The 27,337-nt window shown below is 36.8% G+C and overlaps 1 protein-coding gene across 2 annotated transcripts in view; it reads right to left on the bottom strand.

Moving 5' to 3' along the window:
- Nucleotides 1–24,344, bottom strand: part of LOC113039722 (WW domain-containing transcription regulator protein 1) — a 44,133-nt gene extending 19,789 nt beyond the window's left edge. The window contains exon 1 of one of the 2 annotated variants that reach the window (XM_026197765.1): nt 23,612–24,344. In XM_026197765.1, the coding sequence (XP_026053550.1) occupies nt 23,612–24,024 (413 nt within the window). In that variant the 5' untranslated portion in view covers nt 24,025–24,344. The remainder of the gene's footprint in view (nt 1–23,611) is intronic. The other variant, XM_026197764.1, reaches the window with a different exon arrangement.
- Between the last annotated feature and the right edge of the window lie 2,993 nt (nt 24,345–27,337).

Raw genomic sequence — 27,337 nt, 5'->3', positions numbered from 1 at the left:
TGTCATTGTTGGAGAAGAACGACGGAAATGACATGGTGATGGGAAAAACATGGAATGGGAAGAATCAGTTTTATCAATGCTTTTGCTTTTCTTTTGCAAAGTTTCCCCCCAAAAAACAAACAAAAAAATGCACTCAAATTTTTTTTAAATGAAATTTGTATGTTTACACCAAAATAATGAATTCACAGGAACCCACCAAAACTTAAATCAGTTATTAAAGTGTCATTAGACTGAATGTATCAGAAATCACCCTCTAAGCCCAAATTCACTATACATTTCCCTACAAACATTTTGAGCCCAAGTAAACACAAAGTTCCTTCACAGAACACAAAGGTTTTGTGGGCAAACTTATAAGGGGGAACACAAAAGTTGTGATGCAAGATTCTGCCCTAAATCATTCCACTCAAGCCCATGCTGGACTCAACACAACCTTTCGACCTACAGTTTGAACCACAGAGCTTTAAAGGTTATGAATGCACAATCACTGCGGTACGTGAATCAAGTAACAGATGTACTGGTGTCTTCAGTGTCATCTCCACTCCTCCACCCTGAGTGAACCCATCAAACTGCAGCTACGTGAAATTCTGGCTTCTCTGCATTTTTTCATGCAAGGCCACGAGCGTCAGACTGGCGGTTGCTAAATGACAATCTCAGTGTCCCTTAATCAGTAGACCAGTTTAGCTTAGGGGTGCTTAAACCATTTCCTGGAGATATGACTTCCACTTGAGATTAGTCTCAACCTTGAAGAGCAGGTTCAGGTGTGTTTCGCTAGAGCTGGAACTGAACTCTGCAGGAAAGTAGATCTACAGGACTGTAGCATTGTACAACCACTGGTGAAGCTCCAAAATTTGGCTGCCAGTAGACATATTTATTTACAGTCAATCACCTGCAAAGCTAAAAGGGGTGGTCATATTTTGTTCCATTGACTTTCATTTATACACAACTTCATGCTAAATTTCCCATTCAACTTTGTATGAAAGATTGGCGAACTAAGACCTGCAAATTAATATGACATTGTGATATCTTTGCTCAATTAAATGAACCCAACCTTTAAATACAGAAAATTGGAGTATTGTTTAAGGTGCAGTTCTATCAGTGAAATGTGGTGAAATTTTGTGGCTAAAAGGTCAATGTTCCTTTGTCAATTGTATAGTGACGCATGAAGCTCCACTTACACAAGTCACTTTCAAACCAAGCAGATTTCTTTTGGTAAATGCAGCAAATTTGCATGACCAACTTGAACCATTTCTGACAAGCTTAAAATAGTACATAAATTGTGTAAAATCAACAATCGAAAAAGCACATTAATTCTAGCCAATCAATATCTGGGTTTAAAGAAGACCAAGTCCAATAAACGTATCAACTTGGCTGATCACATTCTTTACAGGGTTTAAGTTTTAAACTAAAATATGACACTAAACTTCACCTTCTTGTTTGTACACAAACTGGTCTGAACAGAAAATCATATGGCTGTTAGTGACCAAATGAGTCACAAAGTACACAAAAGCCTCAATCAGAGAGTGACTCACTCAAACTATTCACACTCCTCTGGGAAGATTACCTACTTCCTGCTGATCTCAGGCCTGCACAGTGGCAGAACAGGAAGCCATGCCTCACACACCAGACCTCCCCGGTGCGTGTTTTGAGAAACTATCATTCTGTCTATTTAATAAACGGTTTCTCAATTTTTACAGTTTTAATTTCCAAGAATTCTGAATTTGTTCATAAGATCTTAAAATATAATATTGTTAAAACAACATGTAAATTTTACTTTTTTTTTTTTTTAGTTTATGCTGTAAACCTGACCACCGGTTTCTAAATTAGCTTTTTAAGAGACTTTAAGAGCTTTGTAAAATGCTTCAACATTGGGGTTAATAAACACAGTCAGGATGCTAGCAATCTGAGTGGTTTAGTTTACGAAAGTCTGACAGGAGAGGGAAGGAAGTGACCCATGGGGGTATTTGGGTCCTGGGTGGGGCAGCTGTCCTGCATGTGTGGGTTGGGCCCCTTAAATTTGAGGCCCATCTTCCCATGCATTAAACCCAATATGTGCAGTGGAACAGCTGTTTAGCAGCCTGATGTTAAAGCAAACAACAATTAGCTAGTGGCACAATTTAGCTTTCTCTCATTTTACACATTTCCTAGATTTATCAGGACTAGTGGCATAAAGGCAAAGCATTTTTTTGTCTGATTAAAGTGTCATATTTATCACTTTTACAGCTTTATAATTTTCTCTCTTCATGTTAGTCAAGGTTCTGTTCAACAAAACAGCTGTACTTTTCTTTTGACCATTTTCCAGCCTCTCTTTGACCCTTTCGGTCCTAAAAAGCCTTGTCACAAGTAAAAGTGGGCACTACTAGGTTAATAAGCTTATGGTTATAAGTTGTTGGCAAAGGTAAGTTTTTGAGACATGATTTTATGTCCACATCAGGGATTCTCAACTCTGGCCCTTTCCTGCAGTGTTTAGATCCAACTCTTATGAAACACACCTGGGCCAGGTAATCAAAGTCTTCAGAATGTATAGCAAGGTACAGGCAGGCAAATGTGATCAAGGTGGAAGCTGAACTCTGCAGAAACCCCAGGTCTACAGTACATAGTAAAACACACTCTTAAATCTTTAAAGATGAGTTCAAAAATCATGTTGTCCTCTTACTGTACAGTACTTTCATTTCCTAATTTAAAACAACAATATTAAACCATATCAATCATAACCCATTACTTCGGCAATATTAACATCCCGGACGAGCCCCCAATTTTTACTTTTCCAAATCCAATTTAGGGCTGAAAGGGCGGGGTTTATAGTTTTTTGGAAATGGGTTTCCGCACTGGTTTGGAAAACTAAAGCAGAGATTAGGAGGCACGGGGGGCTGACGCTTGGGTCTCACATGGCCATGTTTGGGTACAAGCCACATGCTGTTTGCAAAGGAAACACACACACACATCTCAAAGAAACAATGGCTTGGCGGTGGATTAGAGGTTACACACAGGCTGAAACAACACTCACAGTAGCCAGATGGACACAACAACTCTGAGCTGAGCTTCCCACTCTTCCTGTTAGTGTTCTAGCTGTGGAAAATAACACACACACGTTTGTTTTTGTGTAAAGTGTGTTCATCCCATAGGTGTAATGGTTTTTATACTGTACAAACTGTATATTCTATGGCCCTACACCAACCCTACACCTAAACTTAACCCTCGCAGGAACCTTTGTGCATTTTTATTTTCTCAAAAAAAACTCATTCTGTATGATTTATATGTGTTTTGAAAAATGGGGAAATGGGTTATGTCCTCATAAGTCACCCTCTCCTTGTAATACCTGTGTCATACCCATGTCATTATACAGAGTTGTGTCCTGATATGTCACAAAAACACACACGCGCACACACACACACACACACACACACACACACACACACACACACACACACACACACACTCGCTAATACAGCCTCAGCTTTTGTCATGGGGCACATTCATGTCAACAGACATACAGTACTTACAACACATAAGTGAGTGAATCTCTCATTCACCATTTAAAATCATCCCCTGGTAGCCTGTGTGCTGCCTGCAGAGCACATTCTATAAATAACTTTAATTTCTTTCATTATGGCTTCAACACAATATGCATTGGCTTCAGTATTCTATATCTGTATTCTAGTCTACTCTAACTAAAACAAAGAAAATCAGTTTCGGCCCATATATACAGTACATTTGAAATTTACAGTCTTTGTTTTCCACGAAAATGAAGCTAAAATATTGACTCATGTTAAACAACAGATTTTACCCAATCAGGTGCTAAAATGAGAATGTCCCTCCCCCAATACCATCTTCAACTGACTAGAAAGCAGCAAATCTGGTTGTGATGTAACCAAAGCCTACAATCAGGGATGGGATGTCTGATATGTCCCAATTTCTATATTTCTGAATATCAAACTCTACCCAGATTCATCTCATATGTTGTTCTAATTATAGAGCAAGCTGTGGCAGAGCAGAAGCATCTGAAGGCACCTTTCACCCGCAAGCGTGTTCAGAGTCCAGCAAGAAAACTCCAGGAATGTGAGTCTGTCTGTAGCCATAGAGATTTCAACAAACTCCAGACGGAGTTGGCACACACACACACACACACGATGGCACACAAGCAACACACACTTACTTAGGAAAACAATCTTTGTTAGACATCTATAAGATCAGAGATGAGTGTTGACTCTTGTTAGAATACTGTAGATGTTAAGTCAACAATAACATTTAACTATTATTCTACACATTATTCTAGCAATAATAATATGCAAGTGCTATGACAAGTCTCGGTTAGCCTAGCAAGGTTTATATATATGGAAGAGATGTTTTTTAGCATCATTCCTCCAGTCTTCAGTGCCACATGATCCTTCAGAAATCATTCTTATATGCTGTTTTGATGCTAAAGACACATTTCTTGTTATTATCAATGTTGAAAATGGTTGTGTTGCTTAATATTTTAGTGGAAAGCATTATGCATTTTTTATTTTAGAAAATAAAGAAAAGCATTTACTTGAAATAGACATAGAACAATAACATTATACATGTCTATACTGTTAATTTTTGATCATTAATGCGTCTTTGCTGAATAAAAGTATTGATTCACTTAAAAAAATATTACTTGAGCTCACAGTATATATTATTGATTAATGCAATAGTTAACATTACATTTGTATATTACTGTTATATCTTATATATATAATAGTATATATTGTTATTATGAACATTAATTCATGTATTTCAATATAATACACTAATTAATTGAAATATTTTACAGATATAAAAGCATATATCATGATGATTTTAATGTATTTTTTAATTAGCAATTAAGTTTCCAACAGAGCAGACAATTTGTTCACTTAAGCCTATTTAAAAAAAAAAAATTCACATTACATTAATGAAATTCTTTCAGATTGCAGAAAGCTTTTTTTCTTTTGATTTTGACTTGAAGAAGGTCTTTCCTTACAGTTAAAATGGGATTTATCAATGAAAAAAAAAATTTTGATGCATTGTTTTAACTTTTTGAATGCAAATAAGAATCAAAAACCTCCACAGGATCAAGAGAGTTTTTCTTCTGCACAAAACACTGAAGCACTCATGCTAAAACAGACGGTAACTGTTGTTCGTGTCTGGGCTGACTCGGGGACATCCTCCCCACTGAAAACCTCCCCGTCTGCAGGGTGACAGCAGCCCAGCATGGCTCTGGGACTCTCTCCACCCAGCTGTGCTAATTGAAAACAGGAACAAAAGAAAAGGATCCACTTTCCCAATTACTCTGAGCTCGGGTTACCGGGGAATTCCTGCACATCCAGCACAAAGGCGACTCCTCCTCAGAAGAGAAAAGAAATCGGTGACGGAGGGCCTGTCCGAAAGACGGATCACCAGAGGTCAGATTTAGATGGGGGGATCAGCTGGATATTGTGGAATCAGAAGTATTCAATTGAATGTGATAATGTGAGGGAGGGGTGCGCAGGAAATGGAATGCGCTACTAATTATAGTCATCCAGATCACTGCCGCTGAGCCCTGACATATTTTGTGGAAATGGGGCAAGTTGTGGCTTGTGTTTGCAGGCCTGGTCAGACGACAGCCAGCTACACGCCAGTGGTTTGGAAAACTACTAGCAGTTTAACTACAGTCAAGCGACTTGGCACACTTAATTACTGCACGTAGCGATTTATAGATAGTTTGAATAGAGATTGTTTCTCAGAAAGTTCAGAAACAGTGGTTATATCGTAAAATTCATCAATTAATACATTTCAATTTAAAATAAACAAGAAAAATTGTATTTTAGATGTAAAGGATCTCTACAGAAGACAGTTTCATAATTTACCTCAGTGTAGTTTAGAGCTGTTTCAGTTCAGCTCAATAACAGCGTCGGTTTCAATTTCAGCAATAAAGCATGTAAAAGTAGAAACTTAATGACTATTATATACTGTAAAAATTTTAGTTTAAAAGATATTTTAAAATATCTTTTAAAATGCATAATTATGAGATGATATGATCTTTTTTTGCAATCTGAGCATTATTAAGCTATTACACATTTATTACACAGTTATCACATGCTATTTACACATGAAATATTAATTATTTATTTTTACCTGTATATCATCCTAAAGTTTGCACTGCGACCAAAACAAAACTTGGCAATTGACCAAGCAGAATCAAGATTTTCATCTGGCAATGGATTGCGGGACACGTAGGAAACATATTGTTTTTGCAATTCCATTATGTGATGCTTATAAATAACTAACTTCATGAGTAGCATCCCTAGATTTTGTTAGTTACTGCCCTAACACTAAAAACCCTCAATCAAATATCGATCTATTCCTCAAGAATAGGATTTGAATATCACAAAGTTTCAAGCACTTACACGAGCCATAGGTTCGAAAGGCAAAATACAGTCTATGCTAAGTAGCTGCTGTAGTTATAAAAATTCTGTTTAAGAGGGACAATAAATAAAATGAATCAGACAGTAAGATCTCTTTTGTAATCTGACGATTAGTTCGCTATAACATGTTTATTACACATTTATTACATGTTACAGCAACATGAAATACTATTTTAAATGGTATATTCTATTTTTATATGGTCTCTTAAAGCTTCCACTTAAACAAAATAATAATAATAATTATTATAAATAAATAATAAATAAAAATAAATCCCAATAGGCCCGGCAATTGACAGAGCACAATCAAGTTTTCCAAAAAGTCATGTAATAAAGTGATAATTGATGAGTAATTACAAAACAAAAAACAAAAGCAAATTACACTGAAGCTAATTGTGGGGAGTTTTGGGTGCAATATGACTATATTGAAGGAACAATATTTTGATTTAGTTAATACTATCATACTGTATTTATTTTGAACAATCAGTGCGGTATACAATATATTACAGAGGGTATTAGTTGTTTCTTAGCAGCTTGACATATGACAGCGTATATCTGCTAGTTGATTCCCTCAGAGCTGTAAACAGTGTGACTGTGTGTCTTGAGCATCAGGCCACCTCAATCACAGGTGTGAGTTTAGGGTGGGACCATGTTTTCCTCTGACAGCACTCAAAAAACCTGTTTCAAAACAGGAAATGTCTTCATAATTCCGCTAAGTGGTGCTTGAGAAATGACAACTTTATGCTAGTAGTGTCACTTAGTTAGTTATTCCCATAAAACTAAAACACTTTGTTTCTCGAAAACAGGATTCGAACATCACAAAGTCTCAAGCGCCAGCATGACCCATTGGATTGAAAGGCAAGGGACAGTCCACGCTATTATAGCTGCTGTGTTGGTGTGGAAACAGACTCCAAAAATACTTATTCAGCAAGTGGAAAACTGAAGCAGTCCTGCATCAGATCTTCCTCAGCTGTTGTGAAGGACTTTTGGGCGTCTCGTCGTGTTACTGGTTCGGACAACTGGCCCGTGAGTGTGGGAGTCAACCGCCCTGCAGCTGCTATTGGGTGGGCTAACTTTAGACCTGGCAGGGATTTACTGGCTCTGTTCACTCACACCAACGTTTAGCGAGCCAAATGATCAAGTATACATGTAGAAAACAATAGTATATATGTATATATATAATTAATAATATTTGTATGACGTCTCGGTGGAGTATGGTTTCGGTTACAGCAGGCGTAAAAAACTAAACATAAAATTAGCTTTTTTATTAAACAGTGGTTTACTGAACAAGTTGCTATATATAAACTTTTATTTTGGTGGATGCGATTAATCGCGATTAATCGTTTGACAAGCACTAATATATAAATATGGTCATACTGTGGGCTGGAGGAGCTATGACTCAAAGTGAGGGTCTGAACACAGAGATCACAAAAGTAAGCCAGTGATTCATGTCTATTGCCTTTTCCCTCAGAGACAAAGCAAAGCCTTATGGGAAGTTTGGGAGGTGCTGCTTGACCCTTGGCACAATTGAGAGGTCTGTATCTTTGTTCTGCTGCACTATTATGAGTTAAATGGCTGTTTAAAAGTTAAATATGTAACTGGTAGATTCAGTTTCTGGATTACAGGTTTGTCCAGCTCTCCAGATCCGAGCTCTTACGCTGGAGCTGTTGTTGAGACACTGCATGATTTAGGAGGATCTCATTAGGACTTTATTATGCAGCAGTTCTGGACGGCCGCCCAGTATGTTAAATAACTCCAGAAGGACTCTCCCTGACTGCAGACTAACAAGAAGCAAATTGTGCTGCGAAAAAGAATGTACTGATCCGATCTCTTGAGCCTCTCGTGAACCACAGAAGGCATGAATATCAAAGTAAAATGATATTCAAAAAGCATAGTGCTCATGCAGCTCGCCAATGATACATTTAGGAACTGAGTAATATTTATTAACTACATACACAATATGGTTATGGTTAGGGTTTGTTTTAGGGTTACTTGCATCTAATTATGCATCATTTATTGTTATTATGTAAGTTCATGTTTTGGTAAAAATGAAACTTTAAAATAAAGTGTAACCAAAGTTTTTTGTTTTGTTTTGAGTGAAATATGACCCAGAAAGAGTTCTTAAAGCTCCAGCAGTTTTCACAAACTCTTTCCAGATCACTGCATTGATGAGTTTCCTCGAGTGTGTGTGGGTTACTGGAATGCTGTGTTAAAATCAGTCCCAGTGTCACCCTGACAACACCCCGTCCCCCGTCAGCCGTTCCCACATCACACAGTAACATACAAGCACCGTTAATGGTTAACTCTATCATTTTCTGTTGTGTTTGTTACACATTGCTAAGGACAATATTACTTGTTTAATTTTGTCACTGTATAACTGTGCTCTAGGTCACTGTACAGATCCATTGGAAGATAATGTGATGCATTTTCAAAAAAAATGGAAATATTCAGGGTCATATATATTATGTAAACAAAAACTTTTATTATAGATGCGATTAATCGGGATTAATCATTTGACGGGCACAAAAATAACCTAAAATAGCACATCAGTAACACTGAGCGTGTTGGAATGCTGGCAGTTTTGTGCGAAAGCGCCACCTATCAAAATATTCCCAGCAGCTGGAAACATTAAAATCAAGTCAGTTAAAGGTTAGCTGAGTAGCTCAGCAGCAGCAGCGGGTCAAAGGCACAATCACAGCCCTTTTCCATGAGGCTGCCAGGACTGGCAAACGCTGTGCGTGGAAAACAGTCTGTCCCAGCGCCGCTGCCCCATCCCTCCTTTCCCCTCCAAGATAAAGAGCACAATGTCTCATGCTATGTTTATGAGCTGGACGAGGCCGAGACATCAAGGCCGAGAGAATGAGTGCGCTGAAGCGCTGGGCTCTCTGACAGCTCTTTCAAACACCATTTCGCACTATTTTGCTGGATGAAAAAATATGCATTTCCCCCAAGATACACCAAATGCTTTGATTCTCTGGAAACCCAGAACAGGACTCAACAGTATCTGATAAGTGTGTCCATACGCCAGCCGACTGTAAAGTTGGGCCGCCGCGAGATGCCATCAGTCAACTGTGCCACATTCAATGAGGACGCAAAAAAACAAAACAAAAGAGCGCTTGACACAACCCCCGTCAGCTCATGGTGGCACACAAGCATCTTTCTCTCGTCTCCGAGTAAGTACAAATATAAAGAGTGGACACATATTAGCCTCGCGTCTGTGGGACAAAGCGCTCATTGTGAATAATCCTACAGGAGACATGGGAATGAACTCTGGCTCTCTCACACACAGACCCCACCACTTTCCTTTCCATTGGCTGCTCTCTCGCTCGCTCAATTAATGCACTCGACTCCACTTTGCTGAAAAACACAATCATCTTTTTCCCATTTCTGTTATTTTCTGTGCTTCTTTTTTAAAAAGGGTTACTTTACGTGGTTATTAACAAATAATTTTTTAATAAAAAAAAAAATCATAAGGCATTTGACAAAGTTTCTTTTGTTACTCTCATTCTTAAAGACATAATCTTATTTAATGTGAAACAATAGCCGGGATTCCATGCAAAGTTGAGAATTTAACTTTCGCACAAAACTTGTATATTGTGAAAAAAATTTGCGAATAAGCACCGCTTCCATCCAACGAGTCAAAGAGTACAAAATCGTAACTTCCTGATTAACTGGTACTAAATATCTCTAAGAAAAGTTGGTAAAGCCACTGAATATAATAATTTTCATATATGATAAATGACTTCAGAGCGAACAGACAAAACACAATAAATGGCGTCAATGCTTTCTTGGTGGATTCTTATGCAAAATTATATTAGCCACTATTCCTGTGATTCCCAGCTGTATTTTCAGCATCATTCCTCCAGTCTTCAGTCACATGATCTTCAGAAATCATGAAAATATGAAGATTTGCTGCTCAAGAACATTACTGATTATTATCAATGTTAAAAACAATTGTGCTGCTTCATATATTGTACAAACCACGATTTTCTTTCATCTTCTTGATGAATAGAAAGTTCAGCATGTGTAGAGTCTACTGTAAAAGAGAATTGTTTTGTAGCATTACAAAAACTTGATGCATCCTCGATTAATAAATGTATTAATTCCTTTAAAAAAAAAATCGAAATCTTACAAAATCTTAGATCATAAACTTGAATGACCGCATATACATAAAACAGCTTATAAAACGGAACGTTCCGGTCCTTGATTCTGATTGGCTGAGCCACTTTCAAAGCCGTTGTAAATTACTCTATAAACACACACCTTTGTTTACTTCTGTGTGTTGCTCGACAACCACTTTGTTGGAATCACACCTGATTTTGAAGAACTACATTGTTTGAGGGAACAATAATATTTTTATTAATATCATTGCACTTTATTTGCTTTGTTTTATTTTGAGAAAACTTACTACGTATTTGGAATAACCGTTTTATAAAAGCAATAATCCTCATGAAGCAGTGGTTTACAGGGCTTACTCTGCTTCGCATCATTCCTAAAAATGCCCCTTAGCTGTCATAAAATCACTGTAAACCACGGCTTCTTATTGCTTTAATTTAAAATAAATAGTCAAAACTATATGGCTTAAACACTAAAACATCACTGCAGCACTACAAGCTTTCCAATCTGCAAAAGACCTGCTTTAATATGTGTACTTTATTTGCATTTTTTAATGAATTTGTCAAACACATTCACTAACCATTCTGAATGGCCTTTTGGAGGCAATGATAAAAATGCTAATTTGTCTGTGAAATCGATCTGTTTGTTTATATGGAAACCATAAATGATGAAAAAAAAAGATTTAGGAAAGGACGATTCTCAGAATACCAAATAATGCTTCATTTATGTAACAGCAATAGGTTTTACCATAAATCTCCAATTCTATCTCTAGTTAAGGAGTTAATTACGATCAGATGAGCAGTAATGAGTGATGAGGCTGTCAGAGCGGCGCTCACATGAGCCAAAACTGAACACACCTGAGACAGACGACAATGAGCACTGCTCCAGGGGGTTACTGAGGCCTGGGATAATGGGGAGGATTTTGGTTGGGTTTGGCTCAGGTGTCTCTGTGCCTGAAGGGGTAATCTGTTCAGGCATCGCCGGCCCACGGCTCTCAGAAACCTCCAGTGCACAGTTATGTAGCGTTACCTGTTCAACACCTGCTTAACTACACTCACAATGAGTAAGAGACAGATTACATCTGCAGAACAATACACGATCTGCTAATCACGGCACAGCACATGACACCCAGAGCTAAAGTTAAACCCTTTCAGCTTCAAAACCAGTTACACTAAACTCAACCAGAAGCATTTGTTGTGGTGAGTCGGTTACCACCAAACATTGTACAAATGCACCATTTTATCATCCTTTTCTGAGTCATTTTAGGGTTTCTGATGTAAAGTTGACAACAACTTACATTAGTAAGCATTTTTCCAGACTAAAATCATGTAAAACTTAAGAACGATCGTCCAACCCTTAAGTGGCGTGTGTGATTCAAATCAAAGACAGGCTACTAAAAAAGAAAAAAAATCTGTTGTGACTTGAGTGCATTCAATAACAAGAGCTGCTTGGGTTTTTTCTCGGACACATCATACGGAAGCACATATGTAGAATATTAAAAGACTTAAATGTCCCTTGAAACAGAGAAGTAGGCCTTTACTTTTAAAAAGAGCAGTTGTTATGGAAATAATATAGCCTACTTTAAAAGTGTATACATAACTGTAAACTGAATGTTATGTTTTCTGATATTAAATTGCATGTTATTAGCAATTAATGAAAATCTGTTTACAGTTAAATTAAAATATTAAAAACTTGCTTAAAACAAAAAGTCTTACTAAAAACTTAAGAACTTAAAGAGTGTACATACTTAAGTAGCACTTAAGTACAGCTTTATATACATTTTTCATAAATGTCTTTGAAATATGTTTAAAGTACTTCTGAAAGTACTATTAAGCATTTATGCTTAACTTAAATATAATTTTATGTAATTCCAATTGTGACTTGTATGTCATGTATTTAAATACATGTGAAATTACACATTTGAAAAGATGAAATTGCAATTAATTACATTAGCACACTTTAAATTGAATAACTCAATACTCAAGCTTATAATCAAGCATTCCTTACATGAAAACAAAATAAGTGTACTTCTTTAAAGCATGACAAAATATTAAAAAGATTTAAAATGTACTTTAAAGTAAAACTTTTAAGGCAGTGTTGTGGAAAGTTATTTTTAAAAGTAATGCATTACAATATCGCGTTACTCCTCAAAAAAGTAACAAATTACATTACTTTGTTCCTATTTATGAAACAATGCATGGCACTTATGCATTACTTTTTGTCAACTGGGCTTTATTTTTTAATTACAAAGAACAAAAAGTTACATTTGTGGCAACTGTAAAGGCCCTTTCACACCAAAAGTGAAATGAATACTCGTCCGGCTGAAGAAAGTGCGTCTGTACCTTACAGTTGGGAAAAGAAGAGTTGAATAAATGTGAAAAAGTAACTTGCTTTACCCGTTTTGAAAAAAGTAACTCAGATAGTTTGTTTTATGCAATGTGTTAGTTTACTAGTTACTTGAAAAAAGTGATATGATTACCTAACTCACACCATTAGTAATGTGTTACCCCCAACAATGAATTTGACATGATTGAAAAGTGCACTTTTTTTTTTTTTATAATAGTTAAACATTTTAAGAAACAGCCATGAAAGTGTCTCTCTTCAAGTCACTTAAGTGGCCTTTTATTTGATTAATATAATATTATTATGAATTATTTCGTGGCTGGTGTCCCATCGTATTTAAGGTTAGTACATTTTCTCAATTCCCTCTCCATTGGTAGGTGTGCCAAACAGCTTTAACTTTAGACCCTGATGGCACCTGACTCAAGACCAGATTAGAAACTTTGACGGCTGCATGTTAAATGGTCTGTCAAATTCGATTAAACTCAAAGAAAATAACCCCTGGGAACGCTCTCTCTGCTCTTTAGACGATACAGATTCCTCGGCAGCGGCATAAAGGCATTGCTCTCCTGGAATGTGTATTCTTTGGAGGAGCCACTTGGAGCAAATTTGACTCTTTTCTCTGCTCCTCTTGTCACCCACCTTCGTGCCGGTGACGTGGTGAGTGGAATGCATTGGTGTCTATTGGGTTTCAAAGATCATACACATGCTAGACCCTTCAGCAGACAGACAGACCATAAGAATCACGCTTAAGCGACGCCCCCTCTGAATCCAGCAATGCATCACACGGGACGGGGTGACGCTGCTGTGAATCAGGGGCAGGCCCATGCTGCTGCTGCCCTGGGTCCAGCCCAAAACAAAGGCGACCACACACACTCCCCCCGTGCTACTCAATGAGATGCCCCCGCTAGAGGAGCGCCGAAAACAATGCTTCCACATAACTGACTGAGACAGAAAAAAACTCAGTGCGAGGGAGGAGGAGTCTGTCACACAGTCTGTCAACAAGTCTCGAAGGGGGCGTGGTCCCGATAAGCTCTGCCCCCACAACTCAGTGGGCGGTGACTAACACACAGAACATATTTTCCTACGCAAATGCTTTCCATACAGTGATTACAAAACAGTGGTTATAAAAAGACAACAAAACACAAGCAAGCATGGTTGTAATTATAGTGATCATTTTGCCGGGTGGGCAATAAAACAGGGCAAAATTATTCTTATTAACTTATTCATATCCAGAGAACAGAACATTATTGGACAATGGTGTTTGGTTGGTATAATTAACATCAAACCTTATGACTTCATTGAACAGAATGTGCACAACTCTTAAAAGTATATGCATATAAATCCTATAATAATAATGAAATAAATGGCCACTTAAGACACTTAAGCAGACTTTTTAAAAGTGCCCTTTATAATAATTTCAAATTAGAAATTTTATTCAGTAAATTCAGTATAATGTTTTACTTTTATTGAGCTTTAAAAGCACACCTATTTTGTTGAGCTGACTGGCTGAGTAAAGCACATTTTTAATTTAAACTTAAGTGTGTTATGTAATATAACAATTAATGTGAATATACTTTTAATTTTCTAAATTGCAACTCCTTACAAGTTTTAGTTAAGGCCCATAGAAGTTTATAAAAAAATATATTTTAGATAACCAGAAATCCATTACAATTATGAAATTACATTAAAAAATGTACTTAAGTTTTACGGAAGTAGGTCAACTAATTGCATCTAATTTAAAAGTAAGCAACAATACAGCCTCATTTAATTGCAATTGAAATGCAATTAATGATTCAATGTTAATTTTGAAGTATATGATATTTCTGGTAAACACTCTTTTAAAATGTTGTTTTAAATATGGTTTAAATAAGTTTTAAATATTAATTTATTTACATCTAAGGGGATTTTCTATGGAAAAGCAATGTCAAGATAGCACTTGCCAAAACTGTAAACTAACTTTTTTGGAGGTACGTAATTCTTATTTTCTTTTTTTTCTCATTTGAACCGCTCTTTGAAGTGCGTAATGCGTGTTTATTGTTTTTACTTTGCCCAGAGCATTCCTCCTGCCATTATTCACATGAACAAAAGGAAATGAGCAGCTCCATATCCTGTAGACAGAGCCATCGCTTTCAACTGCTTATTGAAGAGGAGGTGCAGAGAGCAGCAGAGCACATGGAAAATACCTCGCAGAGAGAAACAGAGCACATCCACACCAAAACAATCACAGCCAAGAGCTACACAAACTACTCAAATACTCGTTACGAATAATAATTTACAATTCTAATAAAAAAAGCTGAATTTTTCCATTCTATTTGAAGAAAGTTAGAACTAAACTAAACTAAACCAGGCTTTAAATTAAAAATAAAAACAGCATGTTTCCATCCAAACATGTTGAGACAATGATAAGGTGTTGCAGTCAGAGTCTTTATGAGCAGGCTTATTGTAGTTATACAACTAAAATGACGGAAGAAAAAAACATTTTGTTGCTTGAAATAAAAGAGATATACAGTATTAGCTAACTGAAATAAAATAAAATACAGTATATTAAAAAATAAAACAAAAACAAAACGTAAACTTACTTTTTTCCAGATAGCGGCCAGCACAACTTTCCTTATTTTAATTTAGTTTAACTTAATATATATACTAAAACAACTCAAACTGAAATGAAAATAAATAAAAAATATTTAAAGACAATTAGAAAAAAAATAATAATAATAAAAAAAGCACATAAAAATTATTAAAACTTTAAATAAATAAAAAATGAAATGAATTAGGGAAAAAAAACTAATTCAAAATAATAAATAAAAATTTTAAAGTACTGTGACTTTTTTTGAATTATTGCCAGTGTGTTTTAGGTAATTACTTACTTGCATATATATACTCTTTGTTTTTTAATGTCTGATCGCTTAGAAAAGTCATTTTTAAGACTTGGGGTTAAAAGCTTTTTTTTTTAAAGGAAAAGCACTCCAAACCTCAAACATTTCTGTCTTTCACAGATCACAAGTGAAGATCTTCTGAAGGATGTTGAGAACCAAACAACACTGGAGCCCATTAACTTCAATTTTGTAGACTAAAAGTACAGAGTTATTAATTTGTTTTTATGTTTCAAAGATGAAAGGTAGTCATACGGGTTTGGAACAACATGAGGGTGAGTAAATGATAACAGAATTAAAATTTTCAGGTGAACTATCTCTTTAAGTCTGAGCAATAGCGATGCCATAGCAAATTAAGTCCCGACAAGTCAGTACGTTAGGTCACTATCAGTAAACTGACAGAGATATGAGGGCCGTGTGCATCGAAACCTCCCATCCTCCCCTGCTAAAGGGTTACAGATGTCTTCCCAGAAGGGGATGTCTGTTGACGGTCAGCAACACAGTGTCCAAGAGCCACTGAAGAGCTACAAACCTGCTTCATCATTTAAACGCTGTAAAACACTTTGGCATGGAGCTCAGAAGAGCGGCGCGGTAAACAAAGCAGTCGCTGTCCAAACACTTTCATGCTCTATCTGGCATTATTCGCGAACTAAACACATCTGGACAATCGACTGATCGGTGCAGAAGAGTCTAGTTAAGTTAAACTCTTTCTTTGCTCTACTGCCAGACGTACATTAATGAAATCAAAGCCCTGAGTTTAGAGATATGCTCTTATCTGCTTGTTAAGACTTTCCATGAAGAAACTCCGCCATCTTGAAGGGGGTCTTTGTTTTCAGACGTTTAAAGTGATGGTGTAACTTAGGACTCAGCTCCACAAAAAAGGTAAATAAACCACTGCAATGAGCCCTAAGGGGGCGTTGACAAAGAATACGTTTTTCCATTCCATTGCGCTACTTTTCCATTTATTTTCTATGTAAACATTCTAGACGGATTTGTTTGATGTCTTGCATCTTTTTCAGTGTCTTGCAAATAAGTGGCACTTGAGTTTAAATAATTTTTATTTACGGACCATGGTTTGTTGTCAATCTTTTTTTTTTTTACTACAACTCACACTTATTTCACATCCAAAACAAGCAATTGTTGTGAAATCTGCATGGGATATCGTTCACCTTTATGCAAAATTCACAATTGTGTAGAATTCTGTTGGAATTACTGAATTTTGGCAACGAAAATTTGCCAAACATTAGTAAATGCTATTGCACCTCAAAGGCCAGAAACATACTCTTAAAGTAAACAGTTTACGCTTGTTCTTTCACGTTACTCAAGGGGGCGAAAGAGTTGTCTTCAAATGACTGTTCCATTAAACCTGTTATTACTCACGTAACTAGCTATAAATACGTCAACGGTTTAGTTTAACTAGATTCTCCTCACACTGTTACTCCACAGTGACGGTTTGTCAGTTTGTAAACACTAGCGTCTACAATAGCTTCACCTGACAATGCTGAGAATGTGTAAAATAAATCGAGCGGTCGTATTGCATTATGAATTGCGTTCTTACACAATTTGGAATAGAACAACTTGTAAAGTCAAGCTTGTTCGGCATTAAAAGTATGTCCAGTTACCACATGCGATTTGTCAATGTGAAATAAGTGGGAACTGGCTTTACAAATTGTGAATTCACTCCCTGACAGTAGGTGGCGTTTACAGAAACACAGACAAACGCTTCCTGGGAGGAAAACTGGACAACCAATAAGATTTGGGTTTTTGGTAATGTTTACTTCAGCTTGATGGCGTTAAAATCCAAATAATTTTCTCGTCTGTTGTCAGAAAGTTGCGCAATGCTTTGTGAAATTTGAATGGGTATTTCTGCTTTTATTCTGTCTGTTTATCGGTGTGAACAAATTGCATACATGCAACATAAAAAAAAATCTGACCAAATATCAGTATGTGAATGTTTTTATTTCGGTCGAGCATTTAAATGATGAACTTTTCCACACAATTACTTATAGTGTGCAGAAATGCACAGAAGACGATCTTTTGAAACAGTCAGTAAAGAAGAGGCTTCAAACTAAGGCAGAAGAGCACTGTCGTAGTTGTGAGGACCATGAATAACAGATGCTTTTTCTGTATAGGATATGTGTGTGAGCCCAGAAGCCCCCCATCAGCTACTGACGTGTGTGAAACGCAGCTCGCGTGTTATTGTAGACATCAATGAGCTTACTGGGCACTTCATAACACTGGCCTTTGTCTGCAAACACCACAATACACTGACTGCTTCAATGGAGCGCCATGTGCTTGACTTACTAAGTACAAATAAAACACATATATAGCATGTGTGACTACACTGTTAGAATATGGCAACCTGCCATTATTATGGTGTTACCATAATAAGCTATTTCTACCTCATTTAACCCATAAACATTGTTTTTTGGAATAAATTAATCGATTAAGTGAAATAATATTGCTTGGGTGATTGCCAACTAGTCCTAGCTGTTCTAACTTTGTTATAGTTAAATGCAACTAGACTTTTCTATAAGCAATTTCGTAATTATTTTGGCTGAAATACTGTTAAAGTGCTGAATTAAAATTAATGTTTATGGACTTTCTATGTAATTTATTTAAATATATTTGTAATTACACATTTGCAATGAAGCTGCAATCTAGTGCATTTCAAATAACTTTAAATGTAATTTCAGATAACACTACAGTTTCAGTTATACAGTACTTTATACATTATGGATGTTTTACCACTCAGAAAAGTAACGTATCAACCAGCTTATAGTAAAATACCAAACTTAAAAGAATGAGCGATAGCAATAGAGCATCACTAATAATCTTTATTTTGTTTAGTATCTAGCCAGTTAATATATAAGACCTAGTCGTATTCTTGATTCTTAATGTCCAGATGCTGAGAAGCACTCTTTAGTCTAGATTTGTCCAAGCAACGTGACGGTTTAATGCAGTAAGAGGCCCATCTGTTTAGAAGTCTCCTTTACCTCTAGTTTATTCTATTTCTGCCCATTTCTACAAAGAAGCTGGTGTTCAACGCTCCCTCACACGGCATTTCCTTCAACTTTAATTGCTTTTATACAGTTTATATCGGCGAGTCACGCAAGGCCCTCAAGTGACTCAAAAAAAGAAAACATGGCTACAAAGAGACTTTTGTCTTTTGATGGCAGCTATCAGCGGAGAAGAAAGGCCCGGCCAACAAGCATCGCACGACTGGACCTTCGTGACTTTCCAATTCGTGCTCTGGACAGGACGTCCCTCCAGCCACAAGCGCCTCCTCTCGAGCTCCAGACCGAGAGAAGCTCCTCAAACACATGTGTTAGTCTGCAGCACAGATAGCACAGCCACAGACTCCATTACAGGCCGCTTTCGAGCCATTGTTTCGCCGCTCACCCCTGCCAAGCTAGAAACACTGTCCTGACATTCCTTCAGCGGCAGCCAATCAAAAGGGGGAGAGATTTAATGATTTCTTTAGTAAACATTTCCCGTAGCCCGGACCTGAAAGTAACTCTGCTAACAAGTGTCTGAATACAAATGCGTCTGTCTCCTTGACACAGCACATCTGGATTTCAGTAACATTTGAGCAGGATTTTGTTCAATAAACCTCCAGTTGCTACAGCAGACTGAGTTGGATCAAGTGAAATGTTCTGCTCTCTACGTCACAGGCTTCCAACACGACTGTTATATATCAAACCCACAACTGCTCGGAGTTTATTTACCAATATAGCGGCGATATAATAACCTCTGCATGGTAATAAAGAGTCTGTGTTACATTTTCATGTATATGGGCGAATCTCAAGATACCTGTCAAGAACATCTCCTGGTTATCTTTCTCTCCGAAAACAAGATAAACATAAGAAATTAATGTTATTAGAAATTAGATATATATTACAATCAAGCATTTTAGGAACATTATAAGTTGTTGCACTCATTATTTTCATAAAAACTGAAAAAATGTCATTGGTGCAATGTAAAAAATACTGTATTTAAACTGTTAAGAGAATACATATTTGTAGTTTTTACTGTGCTGCTGGGAGTTTTTTTTTTGTTTGTTTGTTTTTATTGTGCTGTTGAAAAAAAAATACATTGTCTTACAGATTAATGGGAATAAAAACAAATGTCTGGATGAGAATGGGATTTTTATAGACTACCATAATGGAAATGGGGAAAATGCATTTTGTATTGCATTTTTTTTTTTTTTTTTTACATTTTAAATTTACTAAATATAATAATAAATCCAAAATAAGCTTAATTATAATTTTTTCTATTTATTAATTGTCATTTTGGGTTAATATGTGAGACGCAGACAGGTTTTATGACACATTCTTGTATCTCATGTCTGCAGGCCGAGAAAGAAAGCATACTTCAAAAAAGCTTTCACACAAACAAAAGAGAACAGCGTGTAAGACGCGAGCTGGCACAGATAAAACTGATTCATCGCTTATCTTCAACATAATGGAGAGAGCGGCCATCAACAAAGCCTGAAGGCAAGACCTTCTCGTGCTTTACGTGGCATCAAGAGGAGGCATAATTACAGACTGCCTTGGCATGAAGAAAGAGCGATAAACACTTCAGTTCTTCTGCCTCACTCGTTTGGACTAAAGCTGGAGGGCGATCCTTTAATTATCTCCCGTCTCATGAAGTCAGGTGAAGAAATCCAGGATTGATTAAAAAAAAATGCACAAAAACCAAATGATTTTTTAGCTAAATGTAAGCATGACTTGATCATACGAGTTCAGCAAAACAATCTCAGGCTCAAAAATGTGCGGCCTCTCTTCGCTATCAATCAGCTCGATCATTTCTGCAGAAACAGCCGAGCTCTAGCGCCTCGAACTGCAAGTTGCAACAAAGATATCCAGAGAGATGTTGAAGCATAAAGAGGGGGTTGTGTGACGCTGGAAAGAGATATACGTGTGTCCTAAAAGCGGGGGCAAACGAACAGCTGCAGCAACCCAACGAAGAAGAAACAATCTCAACAAACTATTGTATTTTCTTCTGTGCATTTCCCTCCAGAGAAAGAAAGCAAGGATCCTATAGGCATGGGTGACGTCAGCAGGAAGCAGGTTTTAGTGATGGAGGAGGGACTGGATGTGAGCGCAGACCGCTTGGCTTCTCCTGACGCTCTAATCGCAGGGCGGTGTGAAGCGCGCCTCTGCTGCTTTGTTGGTGGCGGAGGTGTCCGCTCAATGTGTGACAAGCCCTGGCACGTTTACCTGTGTCTTTCACACGAGGAGTTTCGGGTTAGAGAGGGAAGGGAGCGTAAGAGAGAAGAGCGAAGACAGATTGTCCCAGTGAAGCCCAAGGCCGTATGATACGAGCCTCAGAACTGTGAAGTCAACTGGAAAGTTATGAAACTGCATTTTTAAGTGCTGCCCCATATATATTATATATCAATCTTGATTTAAATAAAATATTCAAAAGAGCAGCATTTATTTGAAATAGAAATCTTATGTAACAAATCGTATTAATTTATTTACTGTGACTTTTCATGAATTGAATGCATCCTTTCTGAAAAAATAAGTTTTTTTTTTAATCTGACACCAAACTTTTCATGTGTCCACAAAAATATGAAGCAGCACGATTGTTTTAAACATTGATAATAATCAGAATGTTGTTTATTGATTTACTCTCAAATTCAGCTTTGATCACAGGAATAAATTACAGTTTACAATATATTCAACAAATACTGTAATAACATGTCACAATATTACAGTTTTTACTGTATGTTTAATCAAATAATACAGACCTCACCTTATGAACAGAATAATTTAAAATCATAATAATTCCAAACTTATTTATTTTTCACAGCATTTTTCAGCTGGTGGATTATGACCCAACAACAGGTTTCTGGGTTGCATACAGCATGGAAAAAAATTAAATATTAACCATATAATTGGGCACATTATAATAATTAAACTAAACAAGTTAATCATCTTCTAAATATAATTTGTAGTGACATCAGTGTGTCCACTCCAAACAAACTCCCCAGTGTTTCGATGGAAGCTAATCGGTAACTACAGCTAATACTAATACAATATTTAGCCCAGTGTTTGTTTCACGTGTAAAATGCATGCCAATTATGCATAAACAAAAGTGTCCGCTTTGCTATTCAGCCATGGCACATTAACATTTCTGCACTTTATCCAGTCTAGACGCAGTGAATAAAAGTTGTTTACTTTTGTACTGTGACTTCGCCGGGTGGTATCCAGTGTAAAACTGAGATTTGAGAGTCATCCACGTTTATCCACACACATGACAACTATGACCCAAAGAACGGCCGAAGGCTTCCTAGTTGAAAGAGGTGGGCAACTAATTGTTTTGACTTGTAGGTGAGAATTGGCATTGGTTTCTGTTGCCTGCAAATGAGATTTGGACACATTAAAGTGTTAATCATCTCAACACAATCAGTGATCGGAGTCTGTCGATCGACCCCACAGTCGACGTCCCACCAAGGTGATCACAACCCTGGTGACTAATCAACCCTGCTGAATCAGATAAGAGCAGAGTCCCCAAGGCTGTCTCATTCCTACAGAGACGCAAGTCAAAACACACATTTACATTGAGACGCTCTGGAGAGATAGGCTCTGTCTGAGATATGCTAAACACCTCCTTATCAAGGTGAGAAAAGGCCTGCTGTGAGAAACCTGGGGTGCACGCGACAGTAAGCAAGACCGGGTCTTTTCTGTCTTTCAGATCCACACCCAGATACTGTTTTGTGTGTTTCCGGCCCACGCCTTCCCCCTGAGTGTGTCCATAGGTCGAATCGGAGGCTAAACGTGACGGCAGAGATTTCACCAGTGTGAACACGCACTGATTCGGATCAGAAACCGGTTTAGAGATTACAGCCTGTCTGTGATTTCTTGCTTTCAAAAACAATGCAGTTTCCATATTTTCAAAATGATGTATTTCAACCAAATATTGTCCTATTGTAACAAACATCAATGGAAAGTTTAATTATTCAGCTGATTCAGATGATGTATAAATCTCAGTTTTTTTTTTTTTAAATAAATTACCCATATTACGCATATATTACAGTAACTGCTTTATTTCTCAGCTAATGTACACGCCGATCAGGGATGTCGTGATCCACACATAATTAACGCAGAAGCACTTTCTTGAGAAAGCACACCCAGATACTGTCTTCTGTGTTCCTGGCACACGTTCACAGGTCGAATCGAAGGCTAAACGTGACGGCAGAGATTTCATCAGTGTGAACACACACTGATTTAGATCAGAAACCGGTTTAGAGATTACAACTTGTTTGGGATTTCTTGCTTTTAAAAACAATGCAGTGATGTTTATATTCAGTATGAGTGTAAGAAAAGAAAACAATTAAAAGTGAAACAATAAAAACTAATTTTGTTTGCTCGATGTTCATAATATATTCATGAGTGAAATAAATAAATAAGCAACGACTGCTTTATGTTCACTTTATGTGGACTTATGATTGGTTTTGTGGTACAGGGTCACAATTTCCTACTGTACATATATCAAAACTTAATTTTTGATTAGTAATATGCATTACTAAGAACTTCCTTTGGACAACTTTAAAGGCGATTTTCTCTTTCTTTCTCTCTCTCTCTATATTTATATATTTGCACCACTAGATTTTAAAATAGTTGGATTTCAGCCAAACATTGTCCTAAAACATACATCAGTGGAGAGCTTATTTATTCAGCTGATTCAGAGGATGTATAAATCTCAGTAAAAAAAAAAAAAAAAAAAAAAAAAAACTGACCCTTTATGACTGGTTTTGGGGTCATAATTAGCCCGTAGGCCTTCATTACAGTAACTGATTTATGGCTCAGCTGATGTAAACGCAGTGCAGGAATGTGTATTTTCACACATAATTAGCGCAGTGACACTTACTTGAGGAAGTACTTCTGTCCGCTGGGGGTGTACGCCATCTCCCAGCCGGGCGGCAGCGGCAGCTCCTCGGCCACATCGAAGGACTGGTGGCGGGTGTGAGAGTGGTGCCTCCCGGGGCTCGGAGCGCCCAGCGCGGCCGCGGGCAGCTGCAGTGACGCCGGGGACGAGTGCGAGCGGACGTGCGCCACCGGGCAGCGCGGAGGGAGGCTGCCGGAGTCCGTGCTCGACTGCCGGGAGTGCGAGCCCGAGTCCGGCTCTCTGAAAAACGACTCGGGCAGATGCTTGTTCCTCCAGGAGCTGCTGGGCTTGGGGTTCATCACCGAGTTAAACAGAGCCTCCAGATCCGTGTCGAGGTCTTTGGCGACATGGATCACCTGCTGGCCCGGTAACGGCTGGAGAGGGTTACTGCTCATTTTGTTCGATATAAAATGCGCAAACCCCGAAAAGAGTATGAAAATACTCGATTATAAAAGAATCCTGGAATCTGTAGGAAGTTTTTTGCCTGGGCCTGTTTTTTCCTTCTTTTTTCTTTTCTTTTTTCTTTGGAAAAAGTAGTTTCGGTCTACTTAAAAAAAGTTATTCAAAGTCTTTAAAAAGTTGTCATAAAGCTATAAAAGTGTATGTGATGTTGTCCCGCATTGAGAGTTTGGAGAGTTATTCCTCCGTAACGCTGACGGAGTTTGTGTCCCGATGGAAAGTTTGTAAACTCGAGCCTCTCTCTCTCTCTCTCTCTCTCTCTCTGTGCGTCTCTGAGCGGCTCCAATGTCACTCATGAATATTCAGTGACTCCATGCCTCATGAATATTCAGTTCATCAGTGCCATACAGTTTTGCTTATGAAACCAACGCTACCCTTGTGAAAAAGTGTGCTTAATTTGCAGTAAAAGTGTAAGTTTTGTGTACTTTAATTATTAAAAGTATACCTTTTTTAAAAAGACAGATAATATAATTTTGATTAAATGCCATTTAAGTGTATAAAGATAAAACATATTAATGACAATAGGTCTTAACATACTTAAGTGCACTTTAAAAAAATGAAAAGCTTAAAAATGTCTAATTAAGTATTATTTAGACACACATTTTACATAATTATTATTTTATTGTGTTTTAAATAAGTATACTTATTTTGATATAGTATTTATCAGTATACTAAGCACATGTAAAATAATTGATTTTAATTTCAACTTAACTGTGTTCTCCAAAATTATATTTGTTAATGTTTTTTAAATGTATTTAGTCTATAATACTGTATATAGCCTAATATGTAAAAGTACTAAAAGTGCTATATTATATTAATTATATCACTATGGATTTTAAATACTTTGAAGCTTTTCCATTTGCAAGTATTATATTCTCACCTGTGCATTTACAGACCCCCTCTGATCATTATATATTTAACACACCAAAGGATGAGCAATTTTTTTTTAGGACTTTCCGGCTTCTTTGGAGCATTTCCCTTCACACATAGACTGTGGAGAGATGGTGTGCTGCTTCATGACATGTGAAGTTTAGTGCCGATGGAGGGCTTCTGGAACACTGACAAATCCCAGCAAGTTCGTTTGGAGTTATTTTTTATTTTTATAATTAATATATTTAGTTACACTCACTAATGCTGAAGTAAGATTTTAGAAGAAACCTTTCGGTCCTGTTTAATGTTGGTGCTAGTAAAGGTTTGAGAATTTATGACCTGGTTTCACAGACAGGGCTCTTGGCTAAGCCAAGATTAGGCCATAGTTCAATTATGACATTTAAGTCATTTTCATTAAAATGCCTTAGAAAAAACATTACTGGTGTTCATCTTGAGACAAAACAAAGGCACTGATATTTTTAAAGCTCAGCCAGTGCAAGTTTCTTTCAGTAGAAACAGCTCAGAATTATATTCAGTTTAATTCATATGAGCTTTATTGGCATGACTTGCACAGTATTGCCAAAGCATAACTATAGAATTACATTTTAGTCTGGGGCTTGTCTGTGAAACCCAGGGGCACCATTAACACAGTTTGGTAATGTTTTACAATAAGGTTTCATTTGTTGTACATGTAATGATAATTTTTAAGACATTTTTAGGTCCCCAATGGGGAAACAGGTTTTCTATAATGGTGAGATTAAGTACATTTGTAAGTATGTAAGTGATTTCGCTTTGTTCTCCAGACTCTAATGCAGTTATTTGGGATTTTCCTTAGTTGTCAGTTATAAAAATCTAAATTAAAAGAAATAAACATTTGAAATATATCAGTCTGTGTGTAATGAATGAATACAATATACAAGTTTCACTTTTTGAATGGAATTAGTGAAATAAATCAACTTTTTGATGATATTCTCATTATATGACCAGCACCTGTAAGTGAGTTAAAGTGTTGTTACTGTGTATAGTGTTGGGGTTTTCTTGTGCATCAGCAAATGTTAGCTGTTTTAGAGATAGTTTTGTCAATAAATGTAGAAAGTTTTCTTATTGTGTTTGTGTCGATTTTAACTAGGTAATTAATACATTGAAATGACATTGAAGTATATTTCAGTTCACATTAATTGCTTATTCTGAACAGTACATTTTAAATGGACTAACATCCCACTTAAGTGTTCAAAAATATCACTCAAAAGTTCTAATAAATGCATTTAATGTAATTTTAAACTGTAATATAACATAATAAAAGAAAACAGCACTTCAGAGTTCTGTGAAAAGTGTTTGCCCATCCTGATTTCTTCCATTTTTTGTACGTCTAAACAAAATACAACATAAACCAGATAAAACACATAATGCATTTTTATTTATTTGTTTCACTGAATCATATCACATATCACCCGTGTGGAAAACCATGTGCCCCAAATCCATTACATGACACATTTTAGGTAATGTAATCTGACAACTTTTTGATAACTTTTAGGGTTAGGGTTTTCATCTGTTAATAATTTTAAAAGGGCTCATATGATGCTGCTAAAAATAACATTATTTGGTGTAATGAATTGTGTTTATGTAGTTTAAGGTTAACATTATTTTCCACATATTTGTACATTATTGTTTCTCCTCAATGCCCTGTCTTCTGAAAGGCTTATATTTTCACAAAGCTCATCGGTCTGAAAAGCGAGGTGTGCTCTGACTGGCCAGCTATCCAGTGCATTGTGATTGGCCGAATACCTCAAGCGTGTTACTGAAAATGTTGTTAACATATTGTGAAGCTCTGTACTGCTGGAGCGACGAGACATAAAACCCATTATAAACATGATATTAACATGATTTCTAGTCCTGTCTTCTTTTGAAAGGCCAAACAATGTAGTATGAGACTTTAGTCTTTGCAACTTTACAGATCTTCTTTATGCACCAACAGCTTGCAACGCTCCAAAGAGAAAAGAAAAATGTAAACTGCATCATATGACCTCTTTAAATCATTTAAAGCAGGCAGGGTTAATTTTACAGTCTGCTAGCTGCCTCCCGTCACAGAGTTCAGTTAATACTCAGCACATAGAGACTCTTTCACCTAGATATCACACTATAGAGACTGTGTCTGTTCCCCGAACTAGAAAATACAAAAAAACATCCAAACCAAGTTAAAATCAAAACCAAGGTGATTTTAATATCCATGTCGATAATGAAAAAGATGCATTGGGATCAGCATTTATAGACATTCTGAACTCTATTGGTGTTAGACAACACGTTTCAGGACCTACTCATTGTCGAAATCATACTCTAGATTTAATACTGTCACATGGAATTGATGTTGATAGTGTTGAA

The sequence above is a fragment of the Carassius auratus genome, chromosome 22, assembly GCF_003368295.1.
Source record: "Carassius auratus strain Wakin chromosome 22, ASM336829v1, whole genome shotgun sequence".
NCBI lineage: Eukaryota > Metazoa > Chordata > Actinopteri > Cypriniformes > Cyprinidae > Carassius > Carassius auratus.
This window is presented reverse-complemented; position numbering and strand designations above follow the sequence as displayed.